General features: G+C 34.1%; 1 protein-coding gene across 1 annotated transcript in view; it reads right to left on the bottom strand.

The window, feature by feature from the left end:
• GPR137C (G protein-coupled receptor 137C) overlaps positions 1–20,672 on the bottom strand; it is a 59,260-nt gene that overhangs the window by 9,549 nt on the left and 29,039 nt on the right. The window contains exons 2-4 of the mRNA XM_057318522.1: positions 13,335–13,378; positions 11,601–11,833; positions 7,799–7,808 (exon numbers count right to left, since the gene is read on the bottom strand). Coding sequence (XP_057174505.1) covers positions 7,799–7,808; positions 11,601–11,833; positions 13,335–13,378 — 287 coding nt within the window. The remainder of the gene's footprint in view (positions 1–7,798; positions 7,809–11,600; positions 11,834–13,334; positions 13,379–20,672) is intronic.

The following is a 20,672-nucleotide window of genomic DNA, read 5'->3' as shown; positions in this document are numbered from 1 at the left end:
TGTCAAGTTTTGGTACTACAGTAATGCTGTCCTCATTATATGTTGGAAAACGTTCCTTCCTTCTCTATTTTCAAAAGAATTTGTTTAATATTGGTATTATTATTTTTTTAAAATACTTGATAAAATGAACCAGTGAAACCATCTAGACCTAGAGTTTTCTTTGAGGGGAAATTTCTCATAACAACTTAAATTTCCTTAAATTTCCTATAAAATTCAGATTTTATATTTTATCTTCTAACAGTTTGTTAAGTTGTATTTTTAAAGCAATTTATCCATTTCCTCTAAGTTGTCAGATTTACCCACAGAGTTGTTCATAATATTCTTTCATTTTTCTTTTAATGCCTACTAAGATCTATAGTGAAATTCTCTCTCTCATTCATGGTGTTGACAGTTTGTATTTTCACTCTGCTTTTTTCTGTACACGAAATTTGTTGATCTACTCACAGAATTAAATTTTGGCTTTAATTTCTTTATTGTTTATTTTCTGTTTCACTGATTTCTATTCTTATCTTTATTATTGCAGCCCTTCCACTTATTTTGCCTTTTTTTTTTTTAACTTTTTCCTAGTTTCCCCCTGTAGTGTCTAAGGTGAAATCTTAGGTCACAATTTTATATCTTTTTTCTATTCTAATATATAGCATTTAAAGGTATATTTTTCTCTTTAAGCACGATTTTAGCAGCATCCTACAAATTTTGGGATATTTTATTACCCTTCTATACAAAATCTTTTTTTTTTTTTTTTAAGATTTTATTTATTTGTCAGAGAGAGAGAGAGAGCACAAGGAGAGGGAGCTGCAGGCAGAAGGAGAAGCTGGCTCTCTGCTGAGCAAGGAGCCCAATGTGGACTCCATCCCAGGACCATGGGATCACGGCCTGAGCTAAAGGAAGACGCTTAACCTATGAGCCACCCAGACATCCCTACATGAGATATCTTCTAATTTTCCTTGTGATTTCTTCCTTTTCCCATGAGTTATTTAGGATTACATTGTATAATATTTAAATATTTGGATTTTTTAATATATTGTATCATTATTGATATTTAATTGCATATTGGCAAGAGAACACTCTTTGAATCCAATCCTTTTGAATGTATTGATACTTGTCTTATGGTCCATTATATGGTTTATTTTGATGACCACTTCCATGCTCAATTGAAAGGAATGTATATTCTCCAGTTATTGAGCGTCAATTAGCTTAAGGGTGTTGACAGTGTTGTTAGATTTTTCGCACTGATTTTTTGTTTTAGCAATTGTTGAGGATGCAGCATCACAATCTCCAACTATAATTGTACAGATTTTCCCCCCTTTATTTCTTACTATTTGGTAAATCTTCTTTCTGCTTTATTTCCTACTATTTTGGCTTCGTGTGCACATTTATAATTTTTTTAATTTAAATTCAATTAGCCAACATATAGTACATTATTAGTTTCAGAGGTAGAGTTAAAGAATTCATCAGTTGCATATAACACCCAGTGCTCATCACATCATGTGCTGTCTTTAATGCCCAGATTTAAAATTTTTAGGTCTTTCTGATGAAATGTATCTCTTTATATTTGGTAATATTCTTTACTTCCTGCTGAAAGGTATCTCTCCATATCTGGTAATACTCTGTCTTTAGGTTTATTTTATCTGATATTAAAGGGCCTTCTACTCTTAAACTGAATGCATAGTATATTAGTTTCCATCTATTTATTTTTGGCTTATATCTTCTTTTATATTTAAAGTGCTATTTTGACAATCTCTCCTTTTTAATGGGAGTGTTTAGTCCATTAACGTTGAGTACAATTGGTGATATGTTTGGATTTAGATCTTACATTTTACTGTTTGTTTTCTGTTTGCCCCTCTTGTGTTCTGTTGTTGTTGTTTTTCCTCTATCTCTTATTTCCTGTGTTCTTTTGGGTTAATTGAGTATTTTTTAGAATTCCATTTTAATTTATCTATTGGATTTTTAGCTATACTTCACTAGTTTTTGTTTATTTTGTTTTGCCCTAAGTGGTTGCTCTAGGGCAGCAGTTCTTAAAAAGTATGGTCCGCGGAACTTAAAGATCAAAATCAAAATGATTAAAAAAATACTGAGATGTTATTTACCTATTGTACTCTAATTCTCTTTAGAAAGCACAGCAGAGTTTTCCAGAGGCTACATGATAAGGGATGTCAACATTTTGTGTGCATTGCATTCTTGTGTTTTCTAGAATTCCTGCTATAATAAAATTAGGGTATAAATATGTGCATATTTAGAGATGAGCTCAGCTTGTTCTCTTTTACTGGGTTCTTACTAGTCTTCTTTGGTTATACCTGTTATATCTGCTGAAATCTTATTATCATCCAATATGTAGTTATTTTGAAATCCTGTATCTTCATGGAAATACAACAGGAATAGGTTTTCCTGATAGATTTGTTTTATAATATTTAAGAACTTCAAAAAATTTAAAATTTGATATTAAACTCATTTTGAAATTAATCATATTTTATTCTAAAGTGAAAACATATTTTTTCATATTTAAGAATGGATTATTGGCTTAAGAATGGGGAATTAGTTTTTTAAAGGATACAGAGGTTCAGTATGGGGTAATGAAATGTTCTGGAGATAGACAGTGGTGATGGTCACACAACAATATGAATATACTTAACGCCCCTGAACTGTAAACTTAAAAATGAGTAAAATGGTAACTTTTATGTTATGTATATTTTGCCACAATAAAAAATATCTTTCTCAACATACAATGTTCCTGTTTACCTCTATGATGCTGAGAAAGATGAAAGTGATTAGAAATCTCTGACTCAATAAAGAAAGGAATCTACCTCAAAGGAACTGGATGAAACTGATTTCTGTTTTGTTTCAGCAAATAAAGTGTAATGAAAACTATCTTTCATTAGGCTTTGCAAATGTTAATAATTTACCTTATTGTGTCTTCTCTGAGAGAACCTTTTTGAATAGTATTATGGCACAATGAGGCTGCAGCATCATTTTGAGACCAATCATTCAGAGTTTAAAAGCAAAAGGAATTGAAAATTTAAATGCAGGTGTGGTGAGCACTTTAAATACTAAAAATTGTTTTCATAACTTTCTAAACCAGGAATGAAAAAGTCATTCAAACATTTCACAGACTACATTATTATATTGCTATAATATATAGCACTGGCTATACATTGCCTGAGAAAGCACACATACTAGCTGAGAAACCAGTAAAGACTTACACAGTTGACATTGCTGAATGCCTACTGGATGGGAAGTCCATTCAAGAAATTATGGCATTGCCATTTTCCAATAATACAGAAATCCACTGATTTAAAGATTTAATTGAAAACAAAGAGTGATTTAATATTTTGTCTACAGATTTATGTTTTTGTCTTACAAATAAATGAACCTGATACGGCAAGACTAATTTTGTTTGTATTCATATGGTGTCAGCACCAGCTAATCATCCAGGAAGATATTCTTTTAGGTCAATGTTGTAGAAGAGACGTAAGTGGCTGAAATATCCAAAGTGGTGAAAACTCTTCTGATTGTTTATTGTGGGTCAACTATGTTGACATGTTCACTGATGGTACTAAAGCAATGGTAACTAAAACGTCTGGGCCTTAGTACAAATCAAGGCAGTGGCACCAAACTGTATCGTATTCTTTACTGCTATGCATTCCCAATGAAAAAAGAAAGTCAGTTTCACTTAATGATATCCTTGATGAAACAGTGAAAATATTTACTAGTTACCAACCCTAGAGTATGTGTCTATTTAATAGTCTGTGTGATGAGATGAGACACTTAGAGCAATTCTACTGCATGCTGAAGTATGGTGGTGAAAGCACTTATGTGGTTTTTGACTTGCGAGCTGAAGTAGCCGCTTTTTTCACAGAACACCATTTTTTACTTAACAAGCAACTATGGAAGACAAACAGTGGTTATTCAGACTTGGTTATCGGGCATATGTTCTTTTGAAAATAAATGAAATAAGCCTTTCACTTCAAGAAAAATACCTGACACTATTGTCAAAGGTGAAACATAAATTTTCAAATTAAAATTAGGATTTTTGAAAAATTGTAAGCACTTATGTCCCTGGTAAGACTGGCATGGCAGCTTCTGAAAACTTAAACACCTTTCTGATGAGATTGGAGGTGATATTAACAAACGTGATTTTCAATACTGTCCAGTGAAATGTATCATCATTTTGAAGATCTGGGACCAACTCTCTTTCAATGATCAATGCATGATGTTACACAATCATTCAAAGTGCAAGACAGATCAATGGTCGTACAGAAAGTTCACTAATATGGTTTTAGATTCCACATGGCAACTATCTTCAAGAAATCTCCACTTCAAATTTTTGGTGTAGTATAGAGAAGAATATCCACAATTTTTTTAATAGGTTATTAAAATTCTCCTCCATTTTCCAACTACATATATGTGTGAGGATTTTCTTCATATACTTCAACCTAAATGACAGATCACAACAGATTGAATGCAGAAGCAAACAGGAAAATCCAGCTGTCTTCCATTAAATTAGGAATTAAAGAGATCTGCAAAAGGTGAAACAATGTTGATCTTCTAATCTATTTTTGTTTATAAAAATAAACAAAATAACATGTTTTGTCATAAAAACATGTTAACACAATGGATTTATTATTGTTATTTTAAGTGAATTAACAAATGAATATTTTTAGAATTTCTCAATTTTTATTTCTAATAAAAGATAGAATCTATATAAACAATAGCTCTTTGGGGTTCTCAATAATTTTCAGGGTTGTAATGGAGTCTTGAGACTAAAAAGTTTGAGAACCCTACTCTAGAAATTATAATATATATCCTTAACTTTTCATGGTCTAAGTAATAGTCATATCATACCACTTGACATAAAATTTAAGAACTTTGTAACCATATGGATGCATTTGTCCCGTCTTTTATGCTATAATTGCTATGGTTGTTATATATAGTATATATAGAGAATTATATATGTACATATGTAAGCCTTACATTATAAGTTTTGCTTTGCACAGTCATATTTCTTTTTTAGAATTTAAGAAATTATATTTACCTACATATTTACTATTTGTCTTCTTCATTCCATCCTGAAGAGATGAAATTCAAACTGACTTTATTTCCCTTCAGTCTGTAGAATTTTCTTCACATTTCTAGCAATGCAGGTCTGCTGGTAACTAACCCTCTTAGTTCTACGGGAAGGTGTTTTTATTTTTTCATCATTCTTTATGTTCTTTGTATTTTGATTGGATATGGATTTCAGAGTTGACTACAGTTTTCCTTCAGCATGTTAAAGATGTTTCCATGTCTTCTGGTCTCCTGTATTTCTGATGAGAAGTGATTGATCATTTGAATCAATGTTCCCTTATATATGTGTCATTTTTCTCTGCTTTCAAGATTTCCTTTTTATTTTTGGTTTTAAGTACTTTGATTATAACGAACCTAGGTGAGACTTTCTTTATATTTATCTTGATTGGGGTTGCTGAACTTCATGAAACTGTAAATTTATGTCTTTCATCAAAATCAAAAAATTTCAATCATTACTTCTTCAAATATTTTTTCCAACCTCATTTTTTCTCTCTTTTCCTTTGGGGATTCCACTTATACATACTTAGGTCCTAAGATTCTGTTCATTTTTTTATCATCTTTCCCCTCACCCTCCTCTGTTCTTCAAACTGGATACTTTCTGTTTATTTAAGTTCATTGACTTTTTCTTCTTTCATCTCCTATCTGCTGTTAAGCCCAACTGGTGACTTTTTAATTTTAAATATTGTACTTTTTAATTCTAGAATTTCCTTTTATAGTTTCTATTTCTCCCAAGATTTCCTATTTATTTATCAAAGTATATTTTCCTTAAGCATACTTGAGCATATTATAAAATCTTTGTCTGATATAGCTAACATCTAAGTCATCTGGAAGGGGGAATTGCTTCCAATGATTGCTTTCTGCTTTTTGAGTATGAGTTGTATTTTTTCCTGTTTCTTCATATATCCAGTAACCTTGGATTGTGTTCTGGACCTTATGAGTGACGTGCTTTAGAGAGTCTGGATTCTGTTATTTCTTCTGAAAAGTATTGATTTTTTTTCTTTTCCTTTTTTTTTTTCTAAAGCAAAAATTAACTTGGCTAGACTCAAATCCCAAGCCATCTCCTAAGCACGGACAGCAGCTGAAATATCATTAACTGTGCTACTTGAATTCTGTCCTGCTCGTATGTAGTTCAGGTATCAGATAAAAATTTGGCAGAATTTGTCATCAGAACTTGTGGCTTTCCTCTATCTGGGTGTCTTTTTCCTGATATTTCCCAGTCATTTTCCATCTGTGGTAGTTACTTGAATTTTATCTTCTGATTCTTCAAGGAAGTAAAACAGAAGTTTTCTCTTCAAGTTTTGGCTGCCCCATGGATGAGAACTTTCCTCAGGCTAGAAGCTGTAAAAAACAGGAAACTCACTCAGTGTCATTTCCTTCTTCTAAGTGGTTGCTCTCCAGTGCCTTCAGTGCTTTTTATATTTTGTCCAGAATTTATCATTGCTATCTGTGGAAGGTTTGTCCAATAGAAGCTACTCAGCCATTATCAGAAGCAGAATCCTACATATATTTTTTGAAACAATCTCAAAATGCTATTTCCATTTTGAAATTAAAATGCCAAACTACACAACAATAAGAAAACAAATAGCAAAAATGCCAAACTAAGCATCAACAATAAGAAAACAAAGTAATAGCAATTAGTAAATTAAAAAATATACAATTGATCCTTGAACAACAGAACTGCATGGGTCCAAATATGCACAGATTTTTTGTTTTAATTCTCAGTATTGTAAATGTATTTTCTCTTCCTTATTTTTTAAAAAGATTTTTTATTTATTCATTTGAGAGAGAGAAAGAGAGAGCACGAGCGAGAGTATGAGCAGGGGGGAGAGTCAGAGGAAGAGGGAGAAACAGACTTCCTGCTGAGCAGGGAGCCTGACTCCAGGCTCAATCCCAGGACCCCAGGATCATGACCTGAGCTGAAGGCAGACACTTAACCAACTGAGCCACCCAGGCACCCCTTACTTATGATCTTCTTAATAACATTTTCTTTCCTCTCATTTACTTTATTATAAGAAAACAGTATATAATACATATAATATACAAACAAAGTATGTGGTAACTGACTGTTATATTATTGGTAAGTCTTCCAGTCAGCAGTAGGCTATTAGTAGTTAAATTTTGGGGGAGTCAATGTGTCACCTATGCTTAAAAAGAAACAAAGACATTAGAAGAAGTTTTTGGGGAGTCAAAAGTTATATGTGGATTTTATTTTAATTTTTAAAAAAGGTTTATTTATTAATGAGAAAGAGAGAGAGTATGAGTGGGGGAAGGGGCAGAGGGAGAGTGAGAGAGAGAATCTTAAGCAGACTCCCCACTGAGCACAGAGGCCTGACATGGGGCTCAATTCCAGGACCCTGAGATCATGACCTGAGCCAAAATCAAGAGTCAGCTACTTAACCAACTGAGCCACCCAGGCACTCTGTCATATGTGGGTTTTAAACTGTATAGTAGGTCAGTGTCCCTAATCCCTCTGTTGTTCAAGGGTCAACTGAATTTTGATAATTATAAGATCTAAACAGTTTCAAAAATAGTTTTCATGCTGCAAAGACAATGAAATTAGATTTCTGGCTCCTATGGATTTTTAAAAATGGGACAAGTGTGTGGTGGGTCTACTCAGCAACAGAATAAGAAGTAAGACTTGAGGGGCGCCTGGGTGGCACAGCGGTTAAGCGTCTGCCTTCGGCTCAGGGCGTGATCCCGGCGTTATGGGATCGAGCCCCACATCAGGCTCCTCCACTATGAGCCTGCTTCTTCTTCTCCCACTCCCCCTGCTTGTGTTCCCTCTCTTGCTGGCTGTCTCTATCTCTGTCAAATAAATAAATAAAATCTTTAAAAAAAAAAGAAGTAAGACTTGAGGTATAAGAACTGGAGTAATGAAGGCAGCAAAGTAAATAGGTGCCACAACTTAAGATAGGTAGAGTAAATCCTCATTATTCAGGAGAGAAATTATAGCAAAATATCAGGAAAGTTGTAATCATAGCATTACAGAGGATGGTGCAGCCTCTATTTCTCTACCAGCATCTTCCCTAAATTCTGGTTAAATCATATTTCAGGGTGGTGGAAGAGAGACACTCATAGTATTTTAGCGTATTTCTTAAATTATGGCTTAAATTACCATAAACCACTGCCTCGGTTTTATAGGATCAGCTGGTCTACATGCAGAAATATCAGTCAAATTGAATGTTACTGTGTCTCTGCAAGATGCTGATGCTATTTCCCATTCTAATATATTAAATTAATATGGATAAAGGGTTGAGTGAACATTGGACAGAAAGGTTTACATAGTAATTAAAACCTGGGAATTCAGGAGAGAGAGAGAATGCATTATTTGCAAATGGCTGACTGGGCTGGGAGACAAGCTGATCTGATACTAAGTATCGGACAATGATTCCTGTTACATTCTTATATAGATATAAAATTGTGCATGTCCCTAACCAGAGAAATAAACCCAAAAGCCTAACTTTTATTCCCACTGTGCCTTTGAGTGGTCTTTTATACAGATAATCCCAACCTATCATTACAGGGACTAAGCATCTACATTGGTTAAACCTTATTATCTGATAAATTATTTTGTCCACTAAAAATATTATATGTTTTATGTTCTTATAAATATTCTTACTTTTTTCTGAAATAGAAAGGAATATTAGAATAAAAATAATTTTATCAGTATGCATTTATTTTTTTAAAAAGATTTATTTATTTGAGAGAAAAGAGTGAGTGCGAGCGCAAGCTGGGGGGAAGGGCAGAAGGAGAGGGAGAGAGTCTTAAGCAGACTCCACCCTGAGCCCAGAGCCCTGAGCTCCAAGACCCGAGCTTGGAGCACAGAGCTCGGAGGCTGGGGCCTGAAGCTCAATGTGGGGCTCGATCTCATGACCCTAAGATCACGATCTGAGCCAAAACCAAGAGTTGGACGCTAAACCAACTGTGCCACCCAGGAGCCCCATCAGTATGCATTTTAATGTTAAAAGTTATGTTATAACTCTGATAAAAATTAAATAAATTCTGAATTTTAGACTTTCTACCAAAATAAGTTGAAGGAAGACCTATATATAAAGATAATATCTAATTCACATTGATATATAAGTATGTAATGTTGGAGATGTGGCTGAAATTGAAACAGAAAATTTCCTTTGTTTTTGTTAAATAAGAATGTTGGTACAATATAGCAAGATTATGGAAAGCTGCCAAAGCAGTACTTGAGAAAACATATCACTCTAAATATGCTATTTACAAAATAATAAACCACATATGTATGTAAGAACATAGACAAGACAAAGTAAAAAACTTAAATATGCAAGAAAATTAAAAAATGAAAGAGCAGAAATAAACTATTCAAATTGACAATAACTAATTAAAAACTCAGTTAAGAATTGCTACTTTGAAAAAGAGAACCAACACACAGCACTGTCCTAGTTGCTAACCAAATAAAAAAAAATTTTTAAAGAGAATTCAGATAGTTGTTTCTAAATTTTATTTTTGAAGTGAAGGAGAAGGAATCCAATTAAGTTCACATAAAGGGGAAATACTAGAGTTATGCCTTCAGAGTTTAGTAGGATAAGGACACACAGGTATAGAGCCCTGGGTGGGGGAGAGATGTTCCTGGAAAATGAAACAGCCTAAGGATATAGAGACAGGGAAGAATGTTGTGTGCCACTTAGAAATAAGGTAGGTATGACTGAGTTGAAACAAATCATGGAAGATGTCATTATCACTGAATATGTAGAAGAAGGAAAGAAGAATAAGAAGGAAAACAGAAGACCAAAGTCTGAACTTTAAGGAAAAGCTCTAGGGACAATAGGAAGCAGAGTCAGTTTGAAAGTGTCAGAGGTAGATGTTCAGCCTGGATTTGTCCACTGACTAAAAGAAATGGCTATTCCTGTACAGAAGTAAAAAAATAAAAATGGGCCTAGTGATTTTACAAGGAGAACATGAAAGCAAGATGATGTACTCTTTGAATAAATGTTTATAACCTAGTTAGGAGACAAAGAACTACATAACAATACAATGTAATACAAATAATCTAGTATCTCATATTATGTTCACCTTTAAAGGCACGTATTTAAACGTGTCTCTCTGTAATGTTCCTAGAGAATTCTGTACCCATGCACCTTTTAAATGTAAGACTTCTAAAATAATAATAATAAAAAAGTGAATACCTTTCGTATGATAGTTAGGGGAAGGTATTTGAAATAATTCTGGAGGAGTTATCAGATGAGGTTTTCCTCTCAGTTTGGCAACTTTACTATATTCAGAGAAATGTCTATTTCAAAGCAAGTAAATCCAAACTTTAAAAGTTGTTAGATACCCAGAAAAGGAGCCTTTTAAATTCAACCACATCTATTTATGCGTTATCACTAGATAAGCACAAGGCATGAATGTTATGGTGATGTTATTACATTAAGTGGAGATGCTGGTGCTACAGCAAAAGATTATATACTGTAGCAGTGAAACCATCACTCTTAACACTAAACTGAAGCCAGAATTAGCAATAACATTTACAATTTGGGACTTTTTAGAATATAAATTGGATACAATAATTTTTCAGGTAAGATGAATAGGTTTGAAAGCCTCTCTCTTTCTCTCTGTATATATATTTTTATTTCTATTTATCCTGCATTCTACTGATAGATGTTTAAAAACTAAAATTAAAGTATCTACCTAAATTTAAAGGACAAGTTGATTACCATACATTTAATTAAAGCACCTTACTTTTACTAGGATTATATGAAAGAGGACAACAATATAGAAGTCTAACTATATTTCAGAGAACTGTTTAAGACAGTATCTTCCTTATCTTCAGTGAATAGATAATGATGCCAAATTAGGGCAAGCTCGTGTGTATATATAAATCACACCCCCAAATGCACACATCTATGCCCACACACCCAGTGACACATACACACTGTGAGGACTGATTCACTGCTCAACCGCATTGTCCTTCAACAGTAGAAACTTCTATGGTTCTTTGTTAATCAGTTAGCATTGGCCTCTGTTTGCTGATCCAAACAAAGTATAAGGAAAGGCTGAAGCAAGGCATTTATAAATTTAATTACATGAAAAGCTGTTTTAAAATCATAGGGTCTTCATATTATGGCATGAAGTAACATTTCCTAAATCTTTATACAAATAAACACCTTTTTAGAAGTATGACATCTTAACACTGCTAACCTAAATATGTGTAGACATAATCTGGTAAATTTGTTTAATGGCAATCCTGCCACTGTTACTGACAAAATCTTAAATTGTTAATGTGGCTTCATATATTAGACCATTTGTGATACATTCACGTACATTCTGGTTTATTTCATTTACCCTCCTATGCAGAGGATATAAGTCACAGAAAATACAATATGCTCAATATAAACTTCTAAAAAAACTATTATTTAGTAAGGGCCAAGTTCTGAATGCTTTTTAATATCTTGTGACCATTCTTTCGAGCTCAAAAATGTACCTTACATTCAGAACACTTTTTAAAAAAACATAAGCTTTCCATTAAAATATGCTCCATAGGATGAGGATTGTAAATTTAAGAAATATACTTACCTTTGATTCGAGGTAGACGTTTGCTGATGACATTTTTGTAATTTTGCATATGTAACTAACTAGAGAGATGGCACAAAGAATAAACAGGCTATCATTAATTAATGCTCGAACAAACACAGTCCATTTCAACTGATTTTCTGGGACATCTCCGTGGACTAGCATTGCACAAGTCAAGTTCACCACTAAAAAAAGAAGGCTTGCCAATATAAAGCCCAAATGCAACAGAATTCTGAAAGAAAAAAAATAAATTTATTAGATGTTTATATACTAATGAGAGATTAGACTTAATTCTGAATTAGTGTGCTACTTCAGGCACAGTAATACATTCAGCTTGAAATTCTATAATTTCATTAAATACAAATTCAATAATCACTCAGAGTTACTTGGGATATCTTTGCTCTTATGAAATTAGTATCTAAACAATTTTAAAATGGCATTAGGTTTTAAAACATTAATTTAAAAATAATTGCATGTGGACTTGAACTCAGTTGCCTCTACCAGGAAGAATAATATAATATTATTTTAACACTAATTAAGGTAATCCAGCACTTTTCATTTTTATAACTATTAAACATATTTTCATTGACCTTTCCATTCTAAGAATTACCAAGCTTTTATAATTTGCTTGGAAAATTAATATACTCTATCTAAATTTAAATTGATCACTAATATTAATTTCAAGAGGTTAAGGGAAATGTGTTTTAAATAATGTTCAATTTTTATGAACTTCTGACTATCCATAGCAAACATTACTTTCAAACATGACCAAAGAAGAACATAGGGACAGTATATGTAGTTTCAAGAACCTCATCGATACCTCAGCTTCTTACAAACTTGCATATTTACTATGCATACACAGCAACTCTGAAAATGAAATACCCCGACTATATTCCCCCCAAGAAAAATGAGATCACTGCATAAAAGCTCTTCATGTAAGGTGTGGATATTTGTATCAAGTAGCTATAACAGCCATCTATTACCAATTCAAATATGTTTATAACCTAAATTAATATGAACCAGAAATCTATTTGGCATCTTAATATCTTCTATTTTGGGTCACTTTCAAGAGTGGGAATCATAAAATGCTGTCCGCCTTTGGAAATAGTTTACAAGAGGTTAATTGAAGGTAATGTGTAATCTGTAACAAGCAATCTTTGTTAAGTGTACATTCAAAGTACAAAGATTTCAGTTTGAGAAGTTCAGATCTTAATATTCTCTCAAATTACATAATAAAAATAATAATATATAACTTGAAACCCAAAATGGACCTTGAAGTTACCCATATACCCAGGGGAAGCCAAAGTATAGAGAGGTTAAATGAGTTGCATAGTCAACAAGTTAGTGGGAGAATTGGTCTGAAACCCAAATCTCCTGACTCCCCAGCTTACCACTCCCATTTTTGATGTTAGTCAGTACTGAAACATTCCTTATTTCATGGAACTGTACTATACATGCTTGCCCCAAACAGTAAAATCCAACTTTAGTATGTGTGGGCCCTATGAAACTATATCTGACATCTAAAGCAGGACAGTAGCAGAGCAGCAAAAAAACAGGTGTTAGGCAGCAATATGGCAAAGGGGGAGAACTGTAGGTTACTCATTCATTTCCCATGTGCTAATCTAACTACCGGACTTCCTATAAAACTGCTACAGTACCTTCACCTACCATGCCCTTCTACCTTGAGAAGTCTATTGTGAAAAAAATTAGATCTTGCTACTCATGAAACTTACTTGTGTTTGTCAAGTTCAGTGGCACATCTGACTTTACATATAACCTATAAAGAGAGTATAGAAAAAGGTTTTGAAAAAACACGTGTAATATAGTATTCTTAAACTTGTTTTGACTTTGTGTTTCAAAGTGATATAACTACAAATAATAATACATTACAAATAACATAAGTAAATTCAAGTGTTAACATATGAACTACCATGAGGCAAAAATAAGCAGGTTTCCAAAGGCTTAAATCAATAACAATTTTCTTTGTTATAGTCTTAAATTTAAATTTCTATCTTTAAAATTTTAGACAGAATTAATCCAGTTTAAACATTTATTGAATTTTATTATGAGCCAGACATTGTGCTAGATAGCTTGCCACCTATTCTAAACTTCAATATATTATTTACATTTTGTCTTTTTTTAAAGATTTGATTATTTATTTATTTATTTATTTATTTATTTATTTATCAGAGAGAGAGAGAGAGCACAAGCAGGGAGAGCTGCAGGCAGAGCAGGCAGAGGGAGAAGAAGGCTCCCCGCTGAGCAAAGAGCCAGAGGCAGGAATCGATCCCCAGACCCTGGGATCATGATCTGAGCTGAAGGCAGAGGCTTAACTGACTGAGCTACCCAGGCATCCCACTTATATTTTGTCTTAAAATGGAACTACTTACTTAAATATGAATATGGCTGAATGTTCTCCAGATTATTTTCCCTTAAGATGCAATGAAGTAGTAAAAGGAAACAAGGAACCAAAAAATGAACACAAAGATAATAAGCATATATCATATTTAGTAAACGTCCTTCCTTCACAAAGCCTTGCAAAGGATAGTATTTGAGAACCTATCCTTGTTGAATAAAATTAAGTACGTAGGTAAATAGAATTTGAAATAAACATGGTAAATTCTGAGAGCATAGTGTGGAAGTTCCTAATTTCTTACTGGTGAATTTGGACTTTATTTGTTTAGATGATGGGAAGATACTCAAGTTTTTTTATGTAGACACTCCAAAATATGAAATTTCATTAATCTGGCATCAATGCACAGGATAGTACAGAGGAACTATGGTTATAGGACTATTGAAATAGGGTATGAACTCTGGGGACATGGAAAGAGGCAAATATAAAACAGAATAAAGAAAAAAAGTGTAAGTACCCAATAACTTACTAATTCCATTCAAGCACTTATTGAGCACACATTATAAAAGGTGCTGTGTATTCATAAATATAGTAACTGTTTCTGCTCTCAAGGAGCTCAGTTTCTTGAAGAAATAGATAAACCATATATTTTGACACATTGTGATATCAATGAAAAAGATACTATCATAACATCTACGAAGGGAGAAAGACTCAGTCCAAGTGAGGTAAGGAGAAAGGGGAAAGACTGTGTAGAGTCAGTGAGGACTTCTCAAAAGAAGTCACATTTGAGCCAGAACCAAGTTATGAAGGGCAAATGAGTGTTAGGTAAATGGTCAGGCAAAGATAGCAAGCAGCCTGTGCATGCACTCACATCCGTGTATTTTGGTTAACCAGAAGCTAGATGTGATACAGGAGTCTGAAATATTATCCTATTAGCTTCCTAATCATTCTCAGATATATACATTTTCTCTGTCTCCACTGCTAAGGTACATATTACAACACCTTTTCAGTCGGTCTCTCTGCTTCCATTCTTTATTCCGTCTATATCTTTTGAAGATAAGTGTTCACTTTACAATTTTTCCTTTATTTTCATCTGTCTACATAAAATTTTAATTATTTTTATAAGTTGTACTAAGATACGTATATATATAAAACACAAAACTCACCATTTAACCATTTTTTAAAGATTTTTAATAATTTATTCATTTGAGAGAGAGAGCATGGGCATAGGGGGGCAGAGGAAGAGGGAGATGCAGACTCCCTGCTGAGCAGGAGGCCCAACACAGCACATCCCAGAGCCCTGAGATCATGACCTGAGCCAAAGGCAGATGCTTAACCAACTGAGCCACCAAGGCTCCTCTCAACCATTTTTTAAAGAGACTTACACATTTATTTTACAGAGAGAGAGAGAAAGAGAAAGAGAGAGTGGGGGGAGGGGCAGAGGGAGAGGGAGAGAGAAATTTAAGCAGACTCTGCGCTGAGCTTGGAGTCCAACACTGGGCTCCATCTCATGACCTTGATATCACAACCTGAGCTGAAACCAAGAGCCAGGAGCTTAACCGACTGAGCCACCCAGGCGCCCCCCATTTAACCATTTTTAAGTGTATAGTTCAATTGCATTAAGTACATTCACATTGTTGTGCAAATCATCACCATTATCCATCTCCAGAACTTTTTCACCCTCCCAAACTAAAACTCTGTATTCATTAAACAATGACACCTGATTGCTCCCTCCTCCAGCACCTGGCAACCACCATTATACTTTCTGTCTGTGAATTTGACTGCTCTAGTAACCTCATCTAAGGGGAATCATACAGTATTTGTTCTTTTGTGATTGGCTTATAGCAATTAGCATAATGTCTTTAAGGTTCATTCATGTTGTAACTCATGTCACATTTTCCATCCCCTTTATTAAAGCTGAATAAGATTCCATTGTATGTATATACCACGATTTGTCTGTCCATTCATCCATCAATGGACACTTGAGTAGCTTCCACATTTTGGGTATTGTGAATAATGCTGCTATAAACAATATGTTCTATATATGAACATGTTTTAATATGATTTTAAAATATCATTTGACAGTAGCCTGTGTATGTGATGCTCCTTTAGCACTAAATGTGTACTTCAATGTATGCTTCCTTAAGAAATAAAATTCTCTTATGTAACCACAATATAATTATGAAAATTATAAAATCGAATGTCAATACAATACTATTACCTAACCTTCAGACCTTATTGAGATTTTGCCTTTTGTTCCAATAGTATCCCCATTCATGGGGATAAATACCTAGATTATGCATTAATCTGTGTATTTAAACTCCTTTAATTTTCAATTTTTCCATTTGTCTTTTCAGTGATTTTGTAGAATGCTTCTGTTTGGGTTTATCTGTTTCTTCATAATTAGATTCAGGATCTCCATTTTGGTAGGAATACCACAGAAGTAATGGTGCTGTGTTCTTCTCAATGAATTACATCAGGAGGCCCATGATGCTGATTTATCCCATTAACGCCATGCTCCACCTTGAGCAATTGGTTAAGGTGTGGTGTCTATCCAATTTCTCCACTAAGTTACCATTTTTCTCATTGTAATGAATACATGTGGAGAGATATTTACAGTGTAAATATTGTTTTTCAAATTTTCATCCACTAGTTTTGGCATCTATTGCCTGAATAAATTATTATTATTATGGGGTGTTTTCATTTTAAAAAGTAAATCCGATCATATAATTCCAGGACAAAGCCCACACTCCTTTTGACATAACAGGTCTTCCATCATCTTTCCCCACCTTCCCATCATTGCATACTTTTATCCCAACTTCAATCTTATGGTCTGGTCATTTTGGATTATTTACAACTCTTCAAATAAGGGATTCCGTTTCACATCTCTGTGCCTTCTTATGTGTTTTTACTTACCCTGAAATAAGCTTTCTGTGTCGTATAACAAATTCCAACTCATCCTTCAAGACTTTACTTGAGTGTTATATTTTATATTGTCACCTTAAGTGACTTAGGAAGTGAAACACCGCTCTGTATCCTTGCTTTACTAATCACATTTTATGGCATTTATCTACATTTTTATTTACCTCTTAAGAGACACTATAACTTACTCATATTTATAGCCCCAGTGCCGAGCATAATACTTGGTTCATAGCAAGGTTTCTGAACATGTTGGAATAAATGACCAGTGAATTAAGGTCAAAGCAAGTATTTTGGTGTAATACAGCACAAGTGAAATTGGAGGGGTAAGCAGTCACCCAATTGTGGAGACCTTGTATAAAAATGCTAAAGAATTAGTCTTTAACGCCCACAAACTCTGTAATATGATTTTATGTTTGAGTAATTTCTTAGATGAATTGTATGTAGAAAATGGATTAGAATGGTGTGAAGAACTCTAGTTAAAATACTGTTGAACATGGGGCGCCTGGGTGGCACAGCGGTTAAGCGTCTGCCTTCAGCTCAGGGCGTGATCCCGGCAATCCAGGATCGAGCCCCACATCAGGCTCTTCCACTATGAGCCTGCTTCTTCCTCTCCCACTCCCCGTGCTTGTGTTCCCTCTCTCACTGGCTGTCTCTATCTCTGTCGAATAAATAAATAAAATCTTTAAAAAAAAATACTGTTGAACTTGAGTGAGTCTACTCAACCACATTCTTAGGTTATGAATCTAAAGACCTAAATGTGAGAACGGAAAACATAAAAATACTAGAAGAGAGCACAAGCAATAATTTTTCTGATACTGGCCATAGCAACATCTGTCTAGGTATGTCTTCTCAGGCAAGGGAACAAAAGCAAAAATTAACTATTGGGACCACATCAAAATAAAAAGCTTCTGCACAACAAGGGAAACCATCAACAAAACAAAAAGACAACCTACTGAATGGAAGATATTTGCCAATGATATATCCAATAAGGGGTTAATATCCAAAACATATGAAGAACTTATACAACTCAACATCAAAAAACAAAACAAAAAAATAATCTAGTTAAAAAATGGACAGAAGACATGAACAGACATTTCTACAAATACATACAGATGGCCAACATACACATGAAAAGATGCTCAACATCACTCATCATCAGGGAAATGCAAATCAAAGCCACAATGAGATATCGCCTGGCAGAATGCCTAAAATAAAAAACACGAGAAACAAGTCTTGGTGAGGATGTAGAAAAAAAGGAACCCTTCAAGCAAGGAATGCAAACTGGTGTGGCCACTGTGGAAAACAGTATGGATGTTCCTCAAAAAATTAAAAGTAGAATTACCATATGATCCAGTAATTCAACTACTGGGTATTTACCCAAAGAATACAAAAACACTAATATGAAAAGTTATATGCACTTCTATGTTTACTGCAGCATTATTTATGACAGCCAAGACATGGAAGCAGCCCAAGTGTCCATTGTTAGATGAATGGATAAAGAAGATGTGGTACATGTATACAATGGAACATTACTCAGACATAGCAAACAATGAAATCTTGCCATTTGCAACAACAGGGATGGATCTAGAGGGTATTAGGCTAAGTGAAATGTTAATCAGAGAAAGACTGATTTCACTAATATATGGAATTTAAGAAACAAAACAAATGAACAAAGAAAAAAGAGACAAGCAAACAAAAGACTCTTAGAGAAAATATAGAGAACAAATTGGTGGTTGCCAGAGGGAAGGTGAGTGGAAGGATGGATGAAATAGATGAAGGGAATTAAGAGTACACTTATTGTGATGAGCAGTGAGTAATGTACAGAATTGTTGAATCACTATATTGTACACCTGAAACCAATAAACGCCGTACACAATTATACTGGATAAAAAAGAAAAGAATGTTATATGAATGAAATTATACAGTATGTGACCTCTAGGAATTGGATTTTTTCACTCACAATAATTATTTGGAGATGCATGTAGATTGCTGTGCATAAGAATAAATTTGTTCTTAAGAAAAAATAAAGAATTGATAGAATGAGTGCCCCACTGACAAAAATTTTAAAAAGTCAGGTTGTGGAATTTATTCTTAGGTTTAAAATTTATTACGTATAGGCAGAAATATTGAGAAGTTAGGTGAGTTTTGGATTATAAGAAGGAAATTACAGTCACTTACAGAGGTGACAACTGAAACTCAAACTAGAAGACATTTGAGGGAACAATATAGAATAGGAAGTCAACCTGTGCTATGTTGACATCTAATAGTCAGAGTGAAAAACCCAAAAGAGGGAAGAAAAGAGAGATAGGCAAAGGAGACAGATCTAAGAATCAGATTAGTCATAGAAAACAGCAGAGTAGTTTAGAGGTAATAGGAAGCAAGTATATCCTTTGTTAAATTCTGCAAAAAGTCAAGAATGATTAAGAAAAGACCATTTGGTTGGGTTACCAGTATGTCATGGATACCTTGGAGAGGATAGTTTTCAGTGGAATAATAGAAAAAAAGTACAAGGAATTAATAGAGAGTACAACAACAAAGATAGTGAGTATAGACGATATCAGATATATTTGAAGAGAAACCTGGGAAAATTGTGTTGAAAGACATTTCTCTATGAATGTTGCACATTTCTGCATGGTCTTCTGAGCAAAGAGCTTTGCACAGAAAATATCCTTGAAAAGTAGAGACAGTGTCTACCTTCCAGAGGGAAGATTTGTCTCCTGGCTAGTAGAATAAAAATAGAGAACATCTTCCTCCCTGGGGACATTTGGGTATGGGGGCAGGGGTGATAAAGTCTCTGTATCTGTCCTTGCTTACATTCCAGAGTAAAGATAAGGTCTGACTATCTCCCTTCCTTATTTCAGGGTTCTTCCCCTGTAATATATCTTGCTGCAGGCACAAGTAACATCTGGCCCTCACTGTGTCAACCATATGGGAACTGGGGCTAAGGACCTGATACAAGACATTACTTTGGTTGTTTTTTCCATGAATAATAAATTGTCTTTTTCTCTGACTCCATGGGTCTTGTGTTTTCTGTCAGTATATGTATATACAACAATGGCAAGCTAATCTGTTAGCTTTCAAGTAAGGTAAGGTCTCAGACCTTTCACAGTTTCTGATTTAATAATCAGCTGGTCAGAAATAAAATAGAGATGATGAAATGATAAATGGAGAAAGGAGACAGGAAGGGAGACTTCAGTTGTTAAAAGAAGGCTCTAGAAGGAGAAGGTTAGCCCTTAAAAGGAAAACACATACTTTTGAGTCAAGAGGTTAGAAAAGATAGTTGAAGAAAAACTAAGAGGTCTGCAGAGAAAATGTAAAATAATCTATAAACCAGCTCTGTTAAAATCAGAAATTTGGATGTGGCATGGACACAATCATTTTGGTATAGAGAAGATGGATGAGAGAATTGGGCAGATGGAGTCTATTTTTTTCTAGTAAAGTAGGAGGCAAGGTCATATCCTGGGAAGGGATGTTAGATTTAAGCACTTATAATATGGAAAAACATTTGGAACACACGAACAGAAGAGTTATAAAGGAATATATTGAGAAGCAGATAGGTCCAGTTAAAGTCAGGTAGTTGACAGTGGATACTGTCTGCAAGATTTCCTAATTTTAAAATTGAAACACTCTAATAGGAAAAAAAAATAGATGCCGTTATCAAAAGTTCAAATAACCAGGCTGCATTTTTCGTGTAATAATTTAAAACTGCAACATGTGAAACTATTGTAGAGAAAGAAAAAGTGGGTGAGTGAACTATATTGGCACAGCAAAAAGTCAAGGAAGGGGAACACTAGAT

This window comes from Ursus arctos, unplaced genomic scaffold, assembly GCF_023065955.2.
Source record: "Ursus arctos isolate Adak ecotype North America unplaced genomic scaffold, UrsArc2.0 scaffold_25, whole genome shotgun sequence".
Taxonomy (NCBI): Eukaryota; Metazoa; Chordata; class Mammalia; order Carnivora; family Ursidae; genus Ursus; species Ursus arctos.
The sequence above is the reverse complement of the archived record's forward strand: the minus strand, read 5'-3'. Positions and strand labels throughout refer to the sequence as shown.